This window comes from Chaetodon auriga, chromosome 7 (genome assembly GCF_051107435.1).
Source record: "Chaetodon auriga isolate fChaAug3 chromosome 7, fChaAug3.hap1, whole genome shotgun sequence".
NCBI classification, from domain to species: Eukaryota; Metazoa; Chordata; class Actinopteri; order Chaetodontiformes; family Chaetodontidae; genus Chaetodon; species Chaetodon auriga.
In genome coordinates this window covers 9,162,447-9,180,790 of record NC_135080.1, presented here as the reverse complement: position 1 = coordinate 9,180,790, position 18,344 = coordinate 9,162,447, and the positions used below count along the sequence as shown (strand labels likewise).

The following is an 18,344-nucleotide window of genomic DNA, read 5'->3' as shown; positions in this document are numbered from 1 at the left end:
ATTGATGCTTAGCACAAGTACACGCTTGGTCTCCTCTCTGTGGGTCCAACGTGGCTGCTAATTTACAAACCATTCTTTTCAAAACAAACCTACATTTCATTCAAAATCATTTTTCAGTTCAAAGAACTGGCACGTGTTGCATTGCACAACCTTTCATGCAATTCAATATGTTTATTTAAATTTCCAAAACTGAATTACAGAATGAAGATTCATTATGTGATTGACTTTTAAAGACAAGGACTGGGGATGTAAAAATGTATGTCATTTTTATATGTGATTGGCATACAAATATTTGTTAATGTTGTATACAAAGGAACACATAAAGTTATTTCCTGTACGCATCTGCATCCGTACTGAATTGATGTAGTCTCTCTCTCTTATGATTTGCATACACTACTGACTGCTGATAGGTGGCGTGAGAGATTAAACACAGACGAAAAAGACACAAAGTAGATGACATCGTCTTGCATATAAAGTTAAGAAACCATGCATCAAGATAAGAAACGGGGTGATGGGAGGAGTGCAGTCATGGGGCTATTTTTTGACATGCACTTGCTCCTTTGTGTCAACCTGATCTTGCTTTTGTTCTCTTCTTTTTTCTTTTCCATTTCTTCCTTTCTTTCCCCGTCTTGTAAATTACGAAGGCAGTTTTATCTCAATGGTTTGCACAAGGCTGGGGACGTGACTTTGGGTGGGCTGGTTGAGGTCCATTACACCTCAGTCTTCCCTGAGTGGACATTCACTTCAGAGCCACGTCAGCCCACCTGCAAAGGGTAAGTCTCACACATAGCAGACTGTATAAATTCATTATTGATATTAATATATTAAGAAAATAATACAAACCGATTAATACAGGATGTTTTAATAATTTTATACTGTGAATAATATGAGTGTATCCTTGCATTCTCACGAAATCTTCGGTTAAGAATGACAGTTTGTGTTTCAGCTTTGACACTCAAGGGTTCAGGCATGCCATGGCGATGGTCTTTGCTGTTGATGAAATCAACAGAAACTCAATTCTGCTCCCGAATGTGACTCTGGGATACAGTCTTTATGATAACTGCGGTGCACTTGTTATTGGATTTCGAGCTGCCTTGGCACTGGCCAGCGGTCAAGAGGAGCAGTTTCTGCTTCAAGAGAACTGTTCAGGGACCCCTCCAGTTCTGGGGATTGTGGGTGATTCCTACTCAACATTTTCTATTGCAACATCCAATGTGCTAGGTTTATTCAGATTGCCCATGGTAAGCTTGCGTTGCTTCTGTACTTTGAGTTGGCTGTTCATGAATGTATTTTATTGTATGCTGATAAATTGTTGAAATGGGTAAAATATTCCAAATGCCTCTGTTGATTTGTTTTGTATGGTGTACACAACCTGTGCGCACTCTGTATGTCTCTTTTCAGGTGAGTCACTTTGCCACATGTTCCTGTCTGAGTGATCGCCAAAGGTTTCCATCCTTCTTTAGAACAATCCCAAGTGATGATTTCCAGGTGAAACTAATCAGCAAAATGATCACTGGAAAATATGTTGGACAGCGAGTACAGCAAATTTTAGAATAAGTGTTTCCAATGAATCCCCATTGTTTGAGGCTTCAGGAAATGCATGCTTTGTGTATGCAAACACATAGATTGAGATGATAGTACTGAATTAACTTAACAATATTCTTTATCCAATTAGGTCCGTGCTATGATTCAGATTCTGAAACGCTTTGGCTGGACTTGGATCGGCCTGCTGATCAGTGATGATGACTATGGGCTACATGTTGCCAGATCCTTCCAATCCAACTTGGCCCAGTCTGGTGGAGGTTGTCTGGCCTACTCAGAGGTTTTGCCTTGGGGCCATGATCAAGCTGAATTTAAGAGGATTGTGGATGTGATCCAGAAATCCACAGCTCGAGTGGTCATTGTGTTTGCACATGAAATCCACATTTATCAACTAATGGAGGAGGTTGGGTTCAAAATACACTGTAATTTATGAATCTGTGTTTTTAAAAAGGTTCAAAGGTTTTCTATATTTTCAATTTCACTAAAAATAGTATTCTTTCAGTTATTAACTGCTTTTGATTCAATATTTATGTGTGCATACATATTCTCAGATTTAGACAAATAAAGAAGTTCACAAAACACAATTCTTCTTTTTTCTTTTCTTCAAACTGCAGTAGGAGAAGCAAAGAAAAAAGTCAAGTCAAAAGTCAAGAACTGCATATATAATGACAGCATAATTGTACACAGTTGAGTAAATACTGCAAAGGAGACTATGTTTGTGCCTTAGATGTCTGGAACTAAAAAGTTTTATAATACAAATTCAAGGTGGTGAGGCAGAACGTGACAGGGCTGCAGTGGATGGCCAGTGAAGCTTGGACATCTGTCGATGTACTCCAGACGCCCGACTTTATGCCATACCTGGGTGGCACATTGGGCATCGCCATCCGTCGAGGAGAGATGGCCGGGTTCAAGGACTTCCTTTTAAGAATACACCCTAACCAGCACCACAACAACTATGGAAATAGTATAGTGAGAGTTAAACCTTACAATCTGACCTGTTGCAGCAGTACTACATTGTCATTATTTCTGCTGATGCTGAGTTTTTATCACATTTCAGGTAAATCAGTTTTGGGAAGACATATTTCAGTGTAAATTTCCACCACTTCCAGCAAGTTGGGTGGAATCTGGGGGAGCACTATGCACTGGACAGGAAGACTTACATACTGTGGATAGTGAGCTGTTCGATGTTTCAAACCTAAGGCCAGAGTACAATGTGTACAAGGCTGTGTATGCTCTGGCATATGCCCTGGATGACATGCTGCGCTGTGTGTCAGGGAGTGGGCCTTTCAGCGGGCACAGCTGTGCCACTTTACAAAGACTGGAGCCATGGCAGGTGTGATATCAATTTATATTTGACCTGTTTATGTTTCCAAATACAGCTGCTACAACTTGAGGTTCTAACTAAATGTAGTTTATCAGTAGGAATACTATTAAAAATTTTAAGACATTATCTTATTATGACATAACATTAGAAATGCCTCCTACAAATGGAAGTATTTAATCAAAACAAGTTCCCATGATGTTTTGTAAGACAAAGTTGCAACCCCTTCATGCCACACACACATCGAACATGTATTTTAATTTAGAATAGATGAAGCAATCAGACAAAACAGCCTGAAATACATGGGATCTCAAAAATCTGATTATATTTTGAAAGGTTAATTTATTGTCTTTTCTCCATTTGAAGAGTAACTTCACACGCCCTAGAAATCTTGTCTTTGCTGACCTCCAGTGGCTTAACTTTTGCACACTGTTTTTGAACCTAGCATTATGTTACACATGAAACATGATAATTTCAGCAAAGCCAAAACAAAGAATACTTTATAACAATACAACAAAGAATAATTGATAGCTATACTAAAACAGGGGTATGTTTGGATGGAATTTCTTACATTAATTATACATTAATTATCTGTTGTTTAATTCCTTTCACCCATTTGAAGCTGGTTTATTATTTGGATAAAGTTAACTTCACCACACCATTTGGCGATCAAGTGTCATTTGATGAGAATGGTGATGCCTTACCAATATATGACGTCATGAACTGGCTGTGGCTCCCTGATGGAACAACAAAGATTCAGAGTGTGGGTGAGGTTAAGGAGTCAGCCAGAGGTGAAGAACTCACACTTGATGAAGACAGAATTTTCTGGAACTTTGGATCCAAACAGGTTACTTCTCCTTATTGATTTTACTGATGCTTCCAAATAACTTAAATAACAGCGTGAAGTGGTGTAGAACAATGATAACTCTAATTCCCAAAGCCACCCCGGTCAGTGTGCAGTGAGAGCTGCCCACCAGGTACTCGCATGGCCAGAAAGAAGGGGCAACCTGTGTGCTGTTTTGACTGCATCTCCTGTTCTGAGGGAAAGATCAGCAATGAAACAGGTTGGTGTCAAATATAAATTAATGTCAACATTTTGTAGTCAGATTTAAAAAAAACACTAGGTTTCCTTTGAACACATAATATCGATACTTATCTTCACATTTTTCCTCTTTTTGTCAGATTCCACTGAGTGCACCAGTTGTCCAGAGGACTTCTGGTCCAGCCCCCAGCGTGACCACTGTGTTCCTAAGAAAATAGAGTTTCTCTCTTACCATGAGCCTCTGGGTATCTGCTTGACAGCTGCATCATTGCTGGGCACATTTATCAGTGATGCCGTATTGGGGATCTTCACCTATCATCGCAGCACACCCATGGTACGCGCCAACAATTCAGAATTGAGTTTCCTGCTCTTGGTGTCACTTAAACTATGTTTCCTGTGCTCACTGCTGTTTATTGGCCGTCCCGTGCTGTGGACATGTCAGCTGAGACATGCAGCATTTGGGATCAGCTTTGTGCTGTGTGTCTCATGCATCCTGGTGAAAACCATGGTGGTTCTGGCTGTGTTCAAGGCCTCCAAGCCAGGAGGTGGAGCCAGTCTGAAGTGGTTCGGTGCTGTGCAGCAGAGAGGGACAGTTATTGTTCTTACATCGATCCAAGCAGCAATTTGCACTGCTTGGCTTGTCTCTGCCTCACCAGCTCCTCATAAAAACACTCAATATCACAATGATAAAATAGTTTACGAATGTGTTGTTGGATCTACAGTTGGTTTTGCTGTGTTACTTGGTTACATTGGCTCACTGGCTATCCTAAGCTTTCTGTTAGCATTTCTGGCGAGGCATCTTCCAGACAATTTCAATGAGGCCAAGCTCATCACTTTCAGCATGCTCATCTTTTGTGCAGTGTGGGTGGCCTTCATCCCTGCTTATGTCAACTCTCCAGGTAAATATGCAGATGCGGTGGAGGTGTTTGCCATCCTAGCATCCAGTTTTGGTGTGTTAGTGGCATTATTTGGACCTAAATGTTTCATAATCCTACTGAGACCAGAGAGGAACACAAAGAAGGCAATCATGGGTCGAGCCACCCCTAGAACGTAATGTGTATATAGGTATTTTACATCCTTTCAAGAGTGATCTGCTCATAGTTGATCCAGATAAAAAAATGTGTTCTGTTTCTCACATGGTTTAATGTTGTATGTGCAGATTTCTGAAATTAAACTTCCTTCTATGATCCACATTGTTTGATCTTACTGTAAACAACTTTTGTAGATTTACAGGTAATAGTCTATTTTTAGCTTTACACATGACCAATAAAGCTGTTCAAACAACTAAATCTTTAATTGACTAGCTCACATTGCAACACCCCATTTAGCTGACTGGGTCTGGCCTTTCCTTTTATTCCTTTAAAGTCGAGGCTCACAAAAGAATAGTGTGTCTGTCACATTAGATTATAGTAATGGTGCAACAGTGCTTAAGATATTTGATGACATTTTGATGATCAATAAATGATTGCTTACAGGTTTGCTTAACTTAAACCTTTAATACTCCAATTAAATAATTTGGTAACTGGCAGAGAGAAACAATCAAGTTGACATAACAATACTTTACAGTACATTAAAATCCCTTTTATTATTACTATTTTTTATTTATTATTTTATTTTATTTTATTTTATTTTATTTTATTTTATTTTATTTTATTTTATTATGTATTTATGTGTTTGTTTGTTTGTTTGTTTGTTTGTTTCGCAGTACTGAACAATGTGTAGTTTGGGTTTCAGTTTGGGGTGAAGTATCTCACTATGGCAAGTGCCTTCTGGCATGACCAATAATGGAAGCTCCACTACCACTTAATCTGTCAGGGGACAGACCAATCACCTGAATTGTACAAGCAGATCTGCCCTTTTAGCTGTCAAGTAACCGCACCCTCGGTGGAATGTGTTTGCAGGCCTCCTGGAGACCCTAACCCCAGAAGGATACTGGTTAGAGAGGGACTATATCCCTCAATTAGAAGATGCTTCCTTCATCCCTAAGATTTGTCTAAATGTGTAAGGCTCTCATGGGACACGTTGTGAAGTTAAGTGAAGTTGTGAATTACTTTCTGTGGCTAAAGGCATAAAAATCCAGAAGCTTAGGCATGGGGCAGCTATAAGAGGACTCACTAACCTTAGGCAAAAAAGCTGGGTATGGGCAAAACATGACCTTTCCATATTCTGGGGGAAAAGTGCAGCCATCTGATGCATTTACATTTAACATGTGCATTTCACTTCACCTGGCTAATGTCACCAAGCAGCTGACTTGATGTCAGATCACGCAGTCCCTCGTCTTTATTAAATCCTAAGGAGCAACAGATATTACCAAAGCTATTAGTAATCGTCCACCTCTTCCTCCTCTCCGGGGGATGAGATGACCATTTGATACAGTGCTGACAGGACTCTAAAGTCTCTAACCGCCCAGTTCTTTGGGAACCAAGTGAGGTATATCACCACACTGTAATTCTCCATGAAGTATTATTCATGTGACAAAAAAATCTTATTCAACATAATTCTTTGTTTCAGACATAGAAACTCAAGATGAGCTCTTCATAATAGTTATATAGTTCAATCCTACATTAAAGTGGTGAACAGAAATTGCAGCACAAAATTGATGTTATTGTGATATTCTGTGTCTATAGAACTAATTTGATATGTGTATGCCCTGCCCCTACATGATTGCCAATGCCCTGGTGGGTGGTGTAAAAATATGACAAAAACTACCAAAGGAGGTGCCATTAGCCTGCATATAAAATTAAGTAACCATGCATGAGGGTAACAAACAGGCATGAGGAGGGCAGTTATGAGGGCATTTCTAGAGTCATGTTTGTTCTTGTATACCTACCTGATGTTGACTTTTTTCTCTTCCTTCTTTTTCTTGTCAGAGCCTTCTCCTCTTTTGTCATCTTGTAAATTAAGGAGACAGTTTTATCTGAATGGGATGCACAAGTCTGGTGATGTGATTCTGGGTGGACTGTTTGAAGTCCACTACACCTCTGTCTTTCCCGAACTGACATTTACCTCAGAGCCAAATCAGCTCAGCTGCCAAGGGTAAGTGTCACACTCATGTACCAGAAACGTAAATCTGTGCAGACCATTATGTACAGGACTGTGTATTACTTGGTGATTAATAGCAATATTTTGTGTGCTAGCTTTGACCCTCCAGGATTCAGGCATGCCATGACCATGGCCTTTGCTATCTATGAAATCAACAAAAACACCAATCTGCTACCGAATGTGACTCTGGGATACAGTCTTTATGACAACTGTGCCACACTTGTAATTGGATTCAGTGCTGCATTGTCAATGGCTAGTGGTCAAGAGGAGCAGTTTCTGCTTCAGGAGAACTGTTTGGGGACCCCTCCAGTCCTGGGGATTGTGGGTGACTCGTTCTCAACATTTTCTATCGCCACCTCTGATGTGATAGGTTTATTCAAATTGCCCATTGTGAGTTTCCTTCCTTTGGCCTTAACTGTGCATTTGATGAGCTGTACTTAAATGAATTTCACAGTTTAAAATGATAGCATAGGATATGTACATTAAATCTCAGCTGTATTTGGTAAGCAGATTTCTATTTATTATAGATTTTAAAATGCTGAATTGCTAACCTGGTGAAGTCAGGTATGAGAAATACACCTGTTGTGACTACTGTATCATTTTTTTATAGGTGAGTTATTTTGCAACATGCTCCTGCCTCAGTGATCGCCAGAGGTTTCCATCCTTCTTTAGAACAATCCCAAGTGATGCTTTCCAGGTGAAAAAACAAATGCAAAATATGTTTCACAGAAAGTGTAGTGGGCTTTGAAAAATAACCTTTGATTAAAGAAATGTCTTGCCTTTTATAGAACACAACTGTATTTGCTTTGAGCATACATGACAAAACTACAAAGATTTAGAAGAAAATGTGCAATGTATTCAATTAACTGTAATTTTACTATGATACATGAATAGGGCAATTTCCACTGACAGACCATTCCAATCTTTATACTCCATCCTGTATTCAGGTGCATGCAATGATTCAGGTTCTGAAACGCTTTCGCTGGACCTGGGCAGGTCTGTTGGTGAGTAATGATGACTATGGACTCCATGTTGCCCGAACCTTTCAATTGGACTTGGCTGAGTCCAGTGGAGGATGTCTGGCCTACTTAGAGATTTTGCCTTGGGGGGATAACCCAACTGAACTAAAAAGGATTGTGGAGGTGATGAAGAAATCCACAGCTCGTGTGGTCATCGTGTTTGCGCATCAGATCCACATGATTCAACTAATGGAAGAGGTATCTATCTATCTATTTATCTATCTATCTATCTATCTATCTATCTATCTATCTATCTATCTATCTATCTATCTATCAACATCACAGATTCGGTTATGGTGACTGATTTATGAAGTAATAACACAGGGGGAAAATTATTGTGAACTTCATGTGAATAAGGAAAAAAAATCAAGCTTATTGACTTAAAGAGATGGCGTAGCACACCTATGAATTCTTCCCAAACATCTATTGTTCATCTATGTTTTTCTCATGATCTTAAGACCTGATATTTCAGCAGTTATACTGGCATGAGGTTATTATTTTTTGTTTATATTTTGTAGTGTTTCAGTCCTACAAAGTAGGGCATGAAGTATATATTTGGTCCACGTAAATTTATAAGATACAATAAATAGGTGGTGAAGCAGAATGTGACAGGCCTGCAGTGGATAGCAAGTGAAGCTTGGACAGCAGCTGCTGTGCTCCAGACCCCCCACCTCATGCCATACCTGGGTGGCACACTGGGAATCGCCATCCGCAGAGGAGAAATACCAGGGCTCAGGGATTTTCTGTTGACAATACGTCCTGACCAACATGACAACAAAAACAGTGGAAACAGTATGGTAAGAGTTTAACTTTACAAACTGATCAGTATTTACGAAAATAAAATATTGTTTATTTCTGTTACTAATTCGTTTTGAATACATTCCAGGTGAGACAGTTTTGGGAGCATACATTTCAGTGTAGATTTGCTCCACCTCCAGCAGGTTGGGTGGAAGCTGGGAGAGCAGAGTGCACTGGAGATGAAGACCTGGAGAAAGTGAAGGCTGAGTTTTTGGATGTTTCAAACCTCAGGCCTGAGTACAATATTTACAAGGCTGTGTATGCTCTGGCGTATGCCCTCGATAACATGCTGCGCTGTGTGCCAGGCAGAGGGCCTTTCAGCGGGCACAGCTGTGCCACATTGCAAAGTCTGGAGCCATGGCAGGTGTGATATCAGCTTGCATCCCACCTGTTTAGCTTTAGAAAACAGTGGCTACCTCTTGATGTGTTAAAACAGCATTGACAATTTTGATAGAAGTAGAACACAGAATAAAATTCCCTTCATTTGTTGTGAGAAACAAAAGTAATCGAAAGCAACAATGGTTGATCAAATTTAAACAACTGTATTTGAGTATGTTGTATTGAACACTAGCATGATAAAATCTAGCTAATCATTCCCTCGTAGCATCTAAAAGCATATGTCCAATCAAGAACAGCAAATGTAAAATGTTTTCACATTAATTATTTCTATTATACCCCTTTGTAGCTTGTGCATTACTTGGAAAAGGTCAATTTCACCACACCATTTGGTGATCATGTGTCATTTGATGAGAATGGTGATGCCTTACCAATATATGATATCATGAACTGGCTGTGGCTCCCTGATGGAACAACTAAAGTTCAGAATGTGGGTGAGGTCAAGAGGTCGGCCATTAAAGGTGAAGAACTCACAATTGATGAAGACAAAATCTTCTGGAACTTTGAGTCCAAACAGGTTACTTCTGTTTATTGTTGTTTTTGCCTTTGCACTGTATAACAAACAATAGAAGAATCAAACTGTGTAGAGTAACTGTGATATAACTTTTACAATATTTACAGCCGCCCCGGTCAGTTTGCAGTGAGACCTGTCCTCCAGGTACCCGCATGGCCAGAAAAAAGGGCCAGCCTGTCTGCTGTTTCGACTGTGTCCTTTGTTCTGAGGGAAAGATCAGCAATAAAACAGGTTAGTATCAATGTGGCATCAACCAGAGGTGGGAGAAAGTCACACATGTGCAAATCTCAGGTTACTGTGGTGAAAATCAGGCACTAATAGATACAGACAAAAACTGCAGAAAATGTTGTTGCTGTACACTGTATTAGCTCAGCAGGAAAGTGGACCTCATCCCCACCTTGAAAAACTTCATGATCACTACTACCTACAGTGCAACATGCTAGCTTTTCACACTCTTAAATTTAAATTAACGGTGTATTAAGAGGCACTTAAAACAATACAATGCCATGTCAGATGAAGATTAACGGTACATCTGTAACCATTTAATCATTAGCATGTTAGCTAGTAATGTGCCTGGATAGCTTAACTGGCAAGTCAAGTCAGCTGTATCAAGTTGAAGTCAAGTCTTTTATCAGTGTTAGTCAAGCAAGTCTGAAAGTCTGAAATTTACAACTTGAGTCTGACTCCAGTCAAGTCATCTGACTTGAGTCCAGAGCCTCTACTATCAACTATGTTATATCGTGAAAAATGAATTTGTATTCAGGAACGTTTCACTTCTTGGTGACCACATGATATAGGCAAAAAGCACACACCTGCTGGCAGTCATGACGAGAAAAAAAAAAAAAAAACTGGCCCTGCTAAAGAGTGACCATTGGTAAAATTGTTTTAAAAAAAAAAAAATGCATAAACAAAGAGAAACTTGCTTTTTTTGTCAGATTCCATGGAGTGCACCAGTTGTCCAGAGGACTTCTGGTCCAGCCCCCAGCGTGACCACTGTGTTCCTAAGAAAACAGAGTTCCTCTCCTACCATGAGCCTCTGGGTATCTGCTTGACAGCTGCATCATTGCTGGGTACATTAATTAGTGCTGTTGTCCTCGGGATATTCACCTATCATCGCAGTACACCCATGGTACGCGCCAACAATTCAGAATTAAGTTTCCTGCTCTTGGTGTCACTTAAACTATGTTTCCTGTGTTCACTGCTGTTTATTGGCCGTCCAAAGCTGTGGACATGCCAGCTGAGACATGCAGCATTTGGGATCAGCTTTGTGCTTTGTGTCTCATGCATTCTTGTGAAAACCATGGTGGTTCTGGCTGTGTTTAAGGCCTCCAAGCCAGGAGGTGGAGCCAGTCTGAAGTGGTTTGGTGCTGTGCAGCAGAGAGGGACAGTTATTGTTCTTACATCAATTCAAGCAGCAATTTGCACTGCTTGGCTTGTCTCTTCCTCACCAGCTCCCCATAAAAACACTCAATACTACAATGACAAGATAGTTTATGAATGTGTTGTTGGGTCCACAGTTGGTTTCGCAGTGTTACTTGGTTATATTGGCTTACTGGCTGTCCTCAGCTTCCTGATAGCATTTCTGGCGAGGAATCTTCCGGACAACTTCAATGAGGCCAAGCTCATCACTTTCAGCATGCTCATCTTTTGTGCTGTGTGGGTGGCCTTTGTCCCTGCTTATGTCAACTCACCAGGCAAATATGCAGATGCAGTGGAGGTGTTTGCTATCCTGGCTTCCAGTTTTGGTCTCTTGTTGTCACTGTTTGGACCCAAATGTTACATAATCCTGCTGAGACCGGAGAGGAACACAAAGAAAGCAATCATGGGTCGAGGCAACGCCAAATCATAAAAAGTAACTCAAGTAAATATCAATCAGTTTCATTCAGCCTGTATTTGAAATGTATTCAACCGTGATCTGCTCATAAAATGACATTTAAAAACTGAGTTTTCTGTTGTGTCTGTCATTCCCATCATTACCTGTTTTGCCTGATTATATTCTGTGGGATCTGAAATACTCAAAAACAATGTTGAAGTGACTGTGAATGTGAAGAAGCAATCAGTTTCCATTTCCCAGACCATCAAATATTTGAGACAAGCAACAGTTTCATATGCATATGATGCAAATTTTTGACTCATTGTTTTCAGACTGATACCCCTTATTATAATTGCTACTTGTGCGCTAGAAAACAGTGATAGGGAAATGGGACAACCTTGGCAGGTTCCTCTTTCTCTCTATATATAGATGGTTTCAATTTTATAACCCTCACCTTTGTTGTAGAAAAGAAGCTCAAAGCACCAAATTAAATCCTCTAACACCCACAATCAGTAACAATGTGATATGCTGTAATAATAATAATAATAATACATTTTGCGTTTCATTTAAAAAAAACACCATGTATGTACTCAAAACAGTTCAAGAACAACTTTTGATTTTAGTTGACAGGAATTTAGAAGAATGGTAGGGGGAAAATACACATTGTGAAACTACTATGATGCACAAACTTTAAAATGATTTGAAAAATAAATAATGTGGTTTGCAGCTTATATTTGCTAAAATTCTTTTACAATATGTTGTATATATTAGAATAATATTAACTTTACCTGTTTATTGTGTCCTGCCCACATAGCCCATGCCCTGATGGGTGGTGTGAAAGATTAAACATTGACGGAAAGCATGCGATGGGGACGACACAGCCCTGCATATAAAATTAAGTGATGATGTATGAAGAATCAGTTGTGAAGGGAGGAGGACAGTTATGGGAGCTTTTCCTGACGTATGCATCTTCTCGTGTGTCTATCTTATGTTGTTCTTTTTTTCTTTCTCCTCTGAATCTTCCTCTTTTCCCTCATCTTGTAAATTATGGAGAAAGTTTCATCTTAATGAAATGCACAAGCCTGGTGATGTGGTTCTAGGTGGGCTGTTTGAGGTCCACTACAGCTCTGTTTTCCCAGAGTGGACGTTTACCTCAGAGCCACAACAGCCAACCTGCAAAGGGTAAGTTTCACATAAATACAGGACGCAGCATGGATCTGTGTAAATGATGTTGTCTGCTCTGAGTGTTCATGATAAGGAAGAGAAGGTCTCTATGGTGAAATGTTCATGACAGATTTAGTGATACTTTGAGAATACTAAAATACATCCGTGAAAAGTGCTGCAACTCTGTAACATGTTATCAAAATCAGTTCAAGAATTTTATATATCTACCCAGTTCTCACAGACTCATGATACTTTTTGGTGCTCAATAATGATATTTTATGTGGCAGCTTTGACACTCTAGGTTTCAGGCATGCCATGACCATGGCCTTTGCTATTGATGAGATCAACAAGAACTCCAATCTGCTCCCGAATGTGTCTTTGGGATACAGTCTGTCTGATAACTGTGGTGCGCTTGTTGTTGGACTCAGTAGTGCATTATTACTGGCAAGTGGACGAGAGGAGCAGTTTCTGCTTCAGCAGAACTGTTTGGGGACCCCTCCAATCCTGGGGATTGTGGGTGATTCCTATTCTACATTTTCTATTGCCACCTCCAATGTACTTGGTTTATACAAAGTGCCCATTGTAAGTTTCCTATCCTCTATATTTTCAGTTGTTCTGTCTTTATTGTATATGAATTAATGCCATCTTTAAATGTAATGCAGTGTTCAAATGTGAAAACATTAAAATTTGCCTTTACTTGAGTTTATACTGTTTATGTCGTTATAGGTTAGTTATTTTTCCACATGCTCGTGCCTGAGTGATCGGCAACGGTTTCCATCCTTCTTTAGAACAATCCCAAGTGATGCTTTCCAGGTGAATCACTGTTGCCAAGTTGAGAACTGCAAACTACATCTGTGTCATGCTGGACAGGAAGCTTGTTGAGCATTTCCTTTTTTCGTAATGAGATTAATTCTAATCATCCATTGTGGAACATATGTAAATATCTAATTTCTATAAATTACAATAATGTAAGTTTGTTGTATGTATCCTCTTTAAACAATCTATTTTTCTGTGCACTAATCCCTTTATATTACTATATCTACTTAGGTGCGTGCTATGATTCAGATTCTAAAGCGCTTTGGTTGGACTTGGGTAGGCCTCCTGGTCAGTGATGATGATTATGGACTCCATGTTGCCCAGTCCTTCCAGTCTGACCTGACTCAGTCTGGTGGAGGTTGTCTGGCATACTTAGAGGTCTTACCCTGGGACAGTGACCCAAGTGAACTCAGGAGGATTGTAAATTTGATAAAGACATCAACAGCTCGTGTGGTCATGGTGTTTGCACATGAGTTTCATATGATTCATCTAATGGAAGAGGTTGGAATGACAGTAAAAATAATCTCAAATCCATGACTTTGAGAAATGTAACATGATTTTTTTTTTCAATGTGTTGATCAAAACAGAAATTTATTCACCACAACACTGTCAAATTATCATCAGTTTCCATCAAACAAAACTATAATAGCAAATCTCTGCATCGTCGTCATCATCATGATGACAGATGCCAGTTATACACTTATACATTTTGAGAAAACCTAAACCATGGTTGTACATGAAATAAAAGCATTTAACTAAATTTTTAATGACTGCACCTAATTTTAACACAGAATGTAAGTATGCAGACCTGAACTTAAATTGAGTGCCTTACACTTAGTTTTACATTTTTACACCTATGTATTTATTTATTTATTTACTTTTTATTTATTTATTTATTTATTGTTGTTGTTGTTTTACATCTGTGCTTGTATAAACAAAAAAGCCAGACAAAGGAATTGTCATTCGGCAAAATAACATTTGCTACAAAGCACACTGAATTTTTATTTATTCATTTTTTTCAACAGAACTATGAAACAAACACTATATATTATCTGATGCTGTACACAGGTGATGAAGCAGAATGTGACAGGCCTGCAGTGGATGGCCAGTGAAGCCTTGACAACAGCTACTGTCCTCCAGACACCACGCCTCATGCCATACCTGGGTGGCACACTGGGCATTGCAATCCGTCGAGGAGAATTACCAGGGCTCAGGGAATTCCTCCTACAAATACGGCCTGACCAAAATGACAGTGGCAACAATGGAAATAGCATGGTAATAATAATAATAATAATAATAATAATAATAATAATAATAATAAATGTTGGAATTTCTGCCAGTACTGACTTTATAATATGTTATATTTCAGGTGAGGCAGTTTTGGGAATCCACATTTCAGTGTAGATTTGATCCAGGAGGTTGGCTGGAAGCTGGGGGAGCACTATGCACTGGAAAGGAAGATCTGCAGCAGGTGGAGACAGAGTTTTTGGATCTTTCTAACCTCAGGCCTGAGTATAATATCTACAAAGCTGTGTATGCTCTGGCGTATGCCCTCGATGCCATGCTGCAGTGTGAGCCAGGAAGAGGTCCTTTCAGCGGGCACAGCTGTGCCACTTTACAAAAACTGGAGCCATGGCAGGTGTGATATCAAGTTCCGCTGCACCAGGTTATGTTGTGAAAAACCCCGCTATACCCTGAGATGCTGAGTAGTTTAGTTTTGTAGAATATATTCTAAATAAGATATATTTTGTAAGTATTTTCAGTCGAATATTTAATTCTACACATAGCAGGAAAGAAACACATTCCAATTTTGTTTATGACACTGATGATGTACAAATGGTATTGAACCAATTAGACAAAACAAGAGTTTCAATTTCAGGGTGTTTCAATATTTTGATAGAATTTTAGAATGATCAAATGGGTTCTGGATGGAGTCTGTCACAGCCTTTTCTTTCTTTCTTCATTATTTCCACAATCCATTTGTAGCTTGTACGTTATTTGCAAAAGGTCAACTTCACCACACCATTTGGTGATCAAGTGTCATTTGATGAGAATGGTGATGTTTTACCAATATATGATGTCATGAACTGGCTGTGGCTCCCTGATGGAAGAACTGAAGTTCAGAATGTGGGTGAGGTGAAGAGGTCGGACTCCAAAGGTGAAGAACTCAGAATTCACGAAGGCAAAATCTTCTGGAACTATGCATCGAAAGAGGTTATTTCTGCTCTTTCAGACACCTCTCTGATATTGGACTTATGATCTTAGCAGTATATAATGATATCAAGTTACAGATTGATTTTTCACCATGCAGCCACCCCGTTCAGTGTGCAGTGAGAGCTGTCGTCCAGGTACCCGCATGGCCAGAAAGAAAGGGGAGCCTGTGTGTTGTTTCGACTGCATCACTTGTTCTGAGGGAAAGATCAGCAATAAAACTGGTTTGTATTCAGTTTTAAGCTTTGCTGTCAGAACATATAACGATATACCTTAACGCTTTCTCTATTTTCATAGACTCCATGGAGTGCACCATTTGTCCAGAGGACTTCTGGTCCAGCCCCCAGCGTGACCACTGTGTTCCTAAGAAAACAGAGTTCCTCTCCTACCATGAGCCTCTGGGTATCTGCTTGACAACCACGTCATTGCTGGGGACATGTGTCTGTGCTGTTGTCCTGGGCATCTTCATCTATCATCGCAGCACACCCATTGTACGCGCCAACAATTCAGAACTCAGTTTTCTGCTCTTAGCATCACTTAAACTATGTTTCCTGTGTTCACTGCTGTTTATTGGCCGTCCAAGGCTGTGGACATGCCAGCTGAGACATGCAGCATTTGGGATCAGCTTTGTGCTTTGTGTCTCATGCATCCTAGTGAAAACCATGGTGGTTCTTGCTGTGTTCAAGGCCTCCAAGCCAGGAGGCGAAGCCAGTCTGAAGTGGTTTGGTGCTATGCAGCAGAGAGGGACAGTTATTGTTCTTACATCTATTCAAGCAGCAGTTTGCACTGTCTGGCTTGTCTCTGCCTCACCAGTTCCTCATAAAAACACTCAATACTACAATGATAAAATAGTTTATGAGTGTCTTGTCGGGTCCACAGTTGGTTTCGCAGTGTTACTTGGCTATATTGGCTCACTGGCTATACTTAGCTTTGTGTTAGCATTTCTGGCGAGGAATCTTCCAGACAATTTCAATGAGGCCAAGCTCATCACTTTCAGCATGCTGATCTTCTGTGCTGTGTGGGTGGCCTTTGTCCCGGCTTATGTCAACTCACCAGGTAAATATGCAGATGCAGTGGAGGTATTTGCCATCTTGGCATCCAGTTTTGGTGTGTTGGTAGCTCTGTTTGGACCCAAATGTTTCATAATCCTGCTGAGACCAGAGAGGAACACAAAGAAAGCGATCATGGGTCGATAAACAAGTACTTAATAAACCTGCAGTTACTGCAGTAAAATAATCAGCTAGTCTTATCTGTTCTCACATGTAACTCCTCACATAGAGACACTTGGTCAGGATGCCTTGACATTTGCTCTTTACAGCACTGGATACCTCTGTAGTGTGATTTTTCGCTGTGCAGGGTAGTCTGCTAGACATCTACAGACAACTCATTCTCACTCCCAATGCATCAAATAACATCACCAAAACAGTGAGAAAAGTCTACATATGTTGGACGTTAGGGTAATTGGATTGGTCAAGAACAGGAGATTCAGTCAGGAGACTGGGATTTGTGTCCTGTGTGAATCCAAAAGTGAAAGTTCTTTTGTAAGTGAAGTCACATAACAAAATATAACTTAATGTACATCATTTTTCAAGTAATGTCCGTATTTTAAGCCAGACCATGATCTTTTCCAAAACATAACCAAGTACTTTTGGTGCCTAAATGTCACCAAAGTGTGACCATTTCACGACCTTAACCATGTCTTTGTTATTGTTCTCAACCAACCTTTATTTTGAAAGTCTAACGGGACATTGCTAACCGGATGTTGTATATTTAATAACCTGTACTTGACCACAGAGCCCCGAAAATGTAAAAATTATGCTAAAGGGGTATCCCATGCCTTACAAAGTGATACCAAGGGGTTCTGACATATGTGACAAGTTGGTAATGACAATGTGTTGACAAAAGAGAACTCAATCAACTCATTCTAACTCAACAACATTTTGCATTTATTCAGTAGAGATCGACTATTAACATGGCAAATATATATAACAAGAAACCTGCTTTTTAACTTCAAAGATGTTTAACTGTTAAGAATAAATTTAGAAGAACCTTGAAGAAATAAAAAGACATTTTTGGTTAAATTGATTCTTTCTTTATTTCCCATCCGGACCATTTCACTGTCTCTTTTTAAAATGTTTTGTGATGATTTAATTTTACACAACATACTGTAGCGCTATGCCCACGGCAAATTTCCACAAAAATATTCAAATTTAATTCAAAGAAGTATGACACATCAAGGGAAATGTTTATATATATATAAATTACAATTAAGTGAAAGAGTGAATGCATTAACCATTATATGACTCAAGAAGCATGACTTGACTCATACAATGCACTAACATTACCACCTGAGTCATTTGAGTTCTCATAATAAGACTCTTTGCTAATGACGTCAGTGTTGTCTGACTTAATTTGAGGTAAATGTATGAAATATATTCTTAAAAGACTTATGACAAACAATTGTACTCAGTGTAACCTTTTCAATCATAATTGACAATCCTGCAGACAACAAATATGCATCCCCTTTGATTACTGAAGAAAAAGATAAATGAGCCTCGATTTTACAGTTCAAATACTGAGACATTTCTCTTGGTTTATGGCAATTTGGATATACTGCTTATATCGCAAAGTATGAAACTTGTTACAATTAGTGCCTGAGTCTTTTA

General features: G+C 39.5%; 3 protein-coding genes across 3 annotated transcripts; all 3 read left to right on the top strand.

Moving 5' to 3' along the window:
* Positions 1-486: 486 nt before the first annotated feature.
* Positions 487-4,959, top strand: LOC143323376 (extracellular calcium-sensing receptor-like). The gene is made up of 9 exons (XM_076735203.1): positions 487-773; positions 947-1,241; positions 1,402-1,488; positions 1,676-1,945; positions 2,308-2,511; positions 2,600-2,875; positions 3,486-3,710; positions 3,804-3,927; positions 4,046-4,959. The coding sequence occupies exons 1-9, from the start codon at positions 487-489 to the stop codon at positions 4,957-4,959; spliced, it is 2,682 nt and encodes an 893-aa protein (XP_076591318.1).
* Positions 4,960-6,506: 1,547 nt separating this feature from the next.
* Positions 6,507-11,523, top strand: LOC143323375 (extracellular calcium-sensing receptor-like). Its single transcript, XM_076735202.1, has 10 exons — positions 6,507-6,548; positions 6,778-6,941; positions 7,043-7,337; positions 7,558-7,644; positions 7,895-8,164; positions 8,557-8,763; positions 8,853-9,128; positions 9,450-9,677; positions 9,782-9,905; positions 10,610-11,523. Exons 2-10 carry the CDS (start codon positions 6,832-6,834, stop codon positions 11,521-11,523), a joined length of 2,511 nt encoding a protein of 836 aa, XP_076591317.1. The 5' UTR covers positions 6,507-6,548; positions 6,778-6,831.
* A 1,036-nt stretch (positions 11,524-12,559) lies between these two features.
* Positions 12,560-16,945, top strand: LOC143323595 (extracellular calcium-sensing receptor-like). The gene is made up of 9 exons (XM_076735522.1): positions 12,560-12,669; positions 12,939-13,233; positions 13,378-13,464; positions 13,699-13,968; positions 14,536-14,742; positions 14,837-15,106; positions 15,454-15,681; positions 15,779-15,902; positions 15,976-16,945. Exons 1-9 carry the CDS (start codon positions 12,560-12,562, stop codon positions 16,872-16,874), a joined length of 2,490 nt encoding a protein of 829 aa, XP_076591637.1. The 3' UTR covers positions 16,875-16,945.
* The last annotated feature ends 1,399 nt before the right edge of the window (positions 16,946-18,344 follow it).

Coding starts and splice junctions, on each gene's coding strand:
- LOC143323376 (XM_076735203.1), top strand. CDS start 487: ATGCATCAAGATAAGAAACGGGGTGATGGGAGGAGTGCAGTCATGGGG. Junction 1,489..1,675: donor TCCCAAGTGATGATTTCCAG/GTGAAACTAATC, acceptor TTATCCAATTAG/GTCCGTGCTATGATTCAGAT. Junction 1,946..2,307: donor TTTATCAACTAATGGAGGAG/GTTGGGTTCAAA, acceptor TACAAATTCAAG/GTGGTGAGGCAGAACGTGAC.
- LOC143323375 (XM_076735202.1), top strand. CDS start 6,832: ATGCACAAGTCTGGTGATGTGATTCTGGGTGGACTGTTTGAAGTCCAC. Junction 7,338..7,557: donor GTTTATTCAAATTGCCCATT/GTGAGTTTCCTT, acceptor ATTTTTTTATAG/GTGAGTTATTTTGCAACATG. Junction 9,678..9,781: donor GGAACTTTGAGTCCAAACAG/GTTACTTCTGTT, acceptor CAATATTTACAG/CCGCCCCGGTCAGTTTGCAG.
- LOC143323595 (XM_076735522.1), top strand. CDS start 12,560: ATGCACAAGCCTGGTGATGTGGTTCTAGGTGGGCTGTTTGAGGTCCAC. Junction 12,670..12,938: donor CAACAGCCAACCTGCAAAGG/GTAAGTTTCACA, acceptor TTTATGTGGCAG/CTTTGACACTCTAGGTTTCA. Junction 13,969..14,535: donor TGATTCATCTAATGGAAGAG/GTTGGAATGACA, acceptor TGCTGTACACAG/GTGATGAAGCAGAATGTGAC.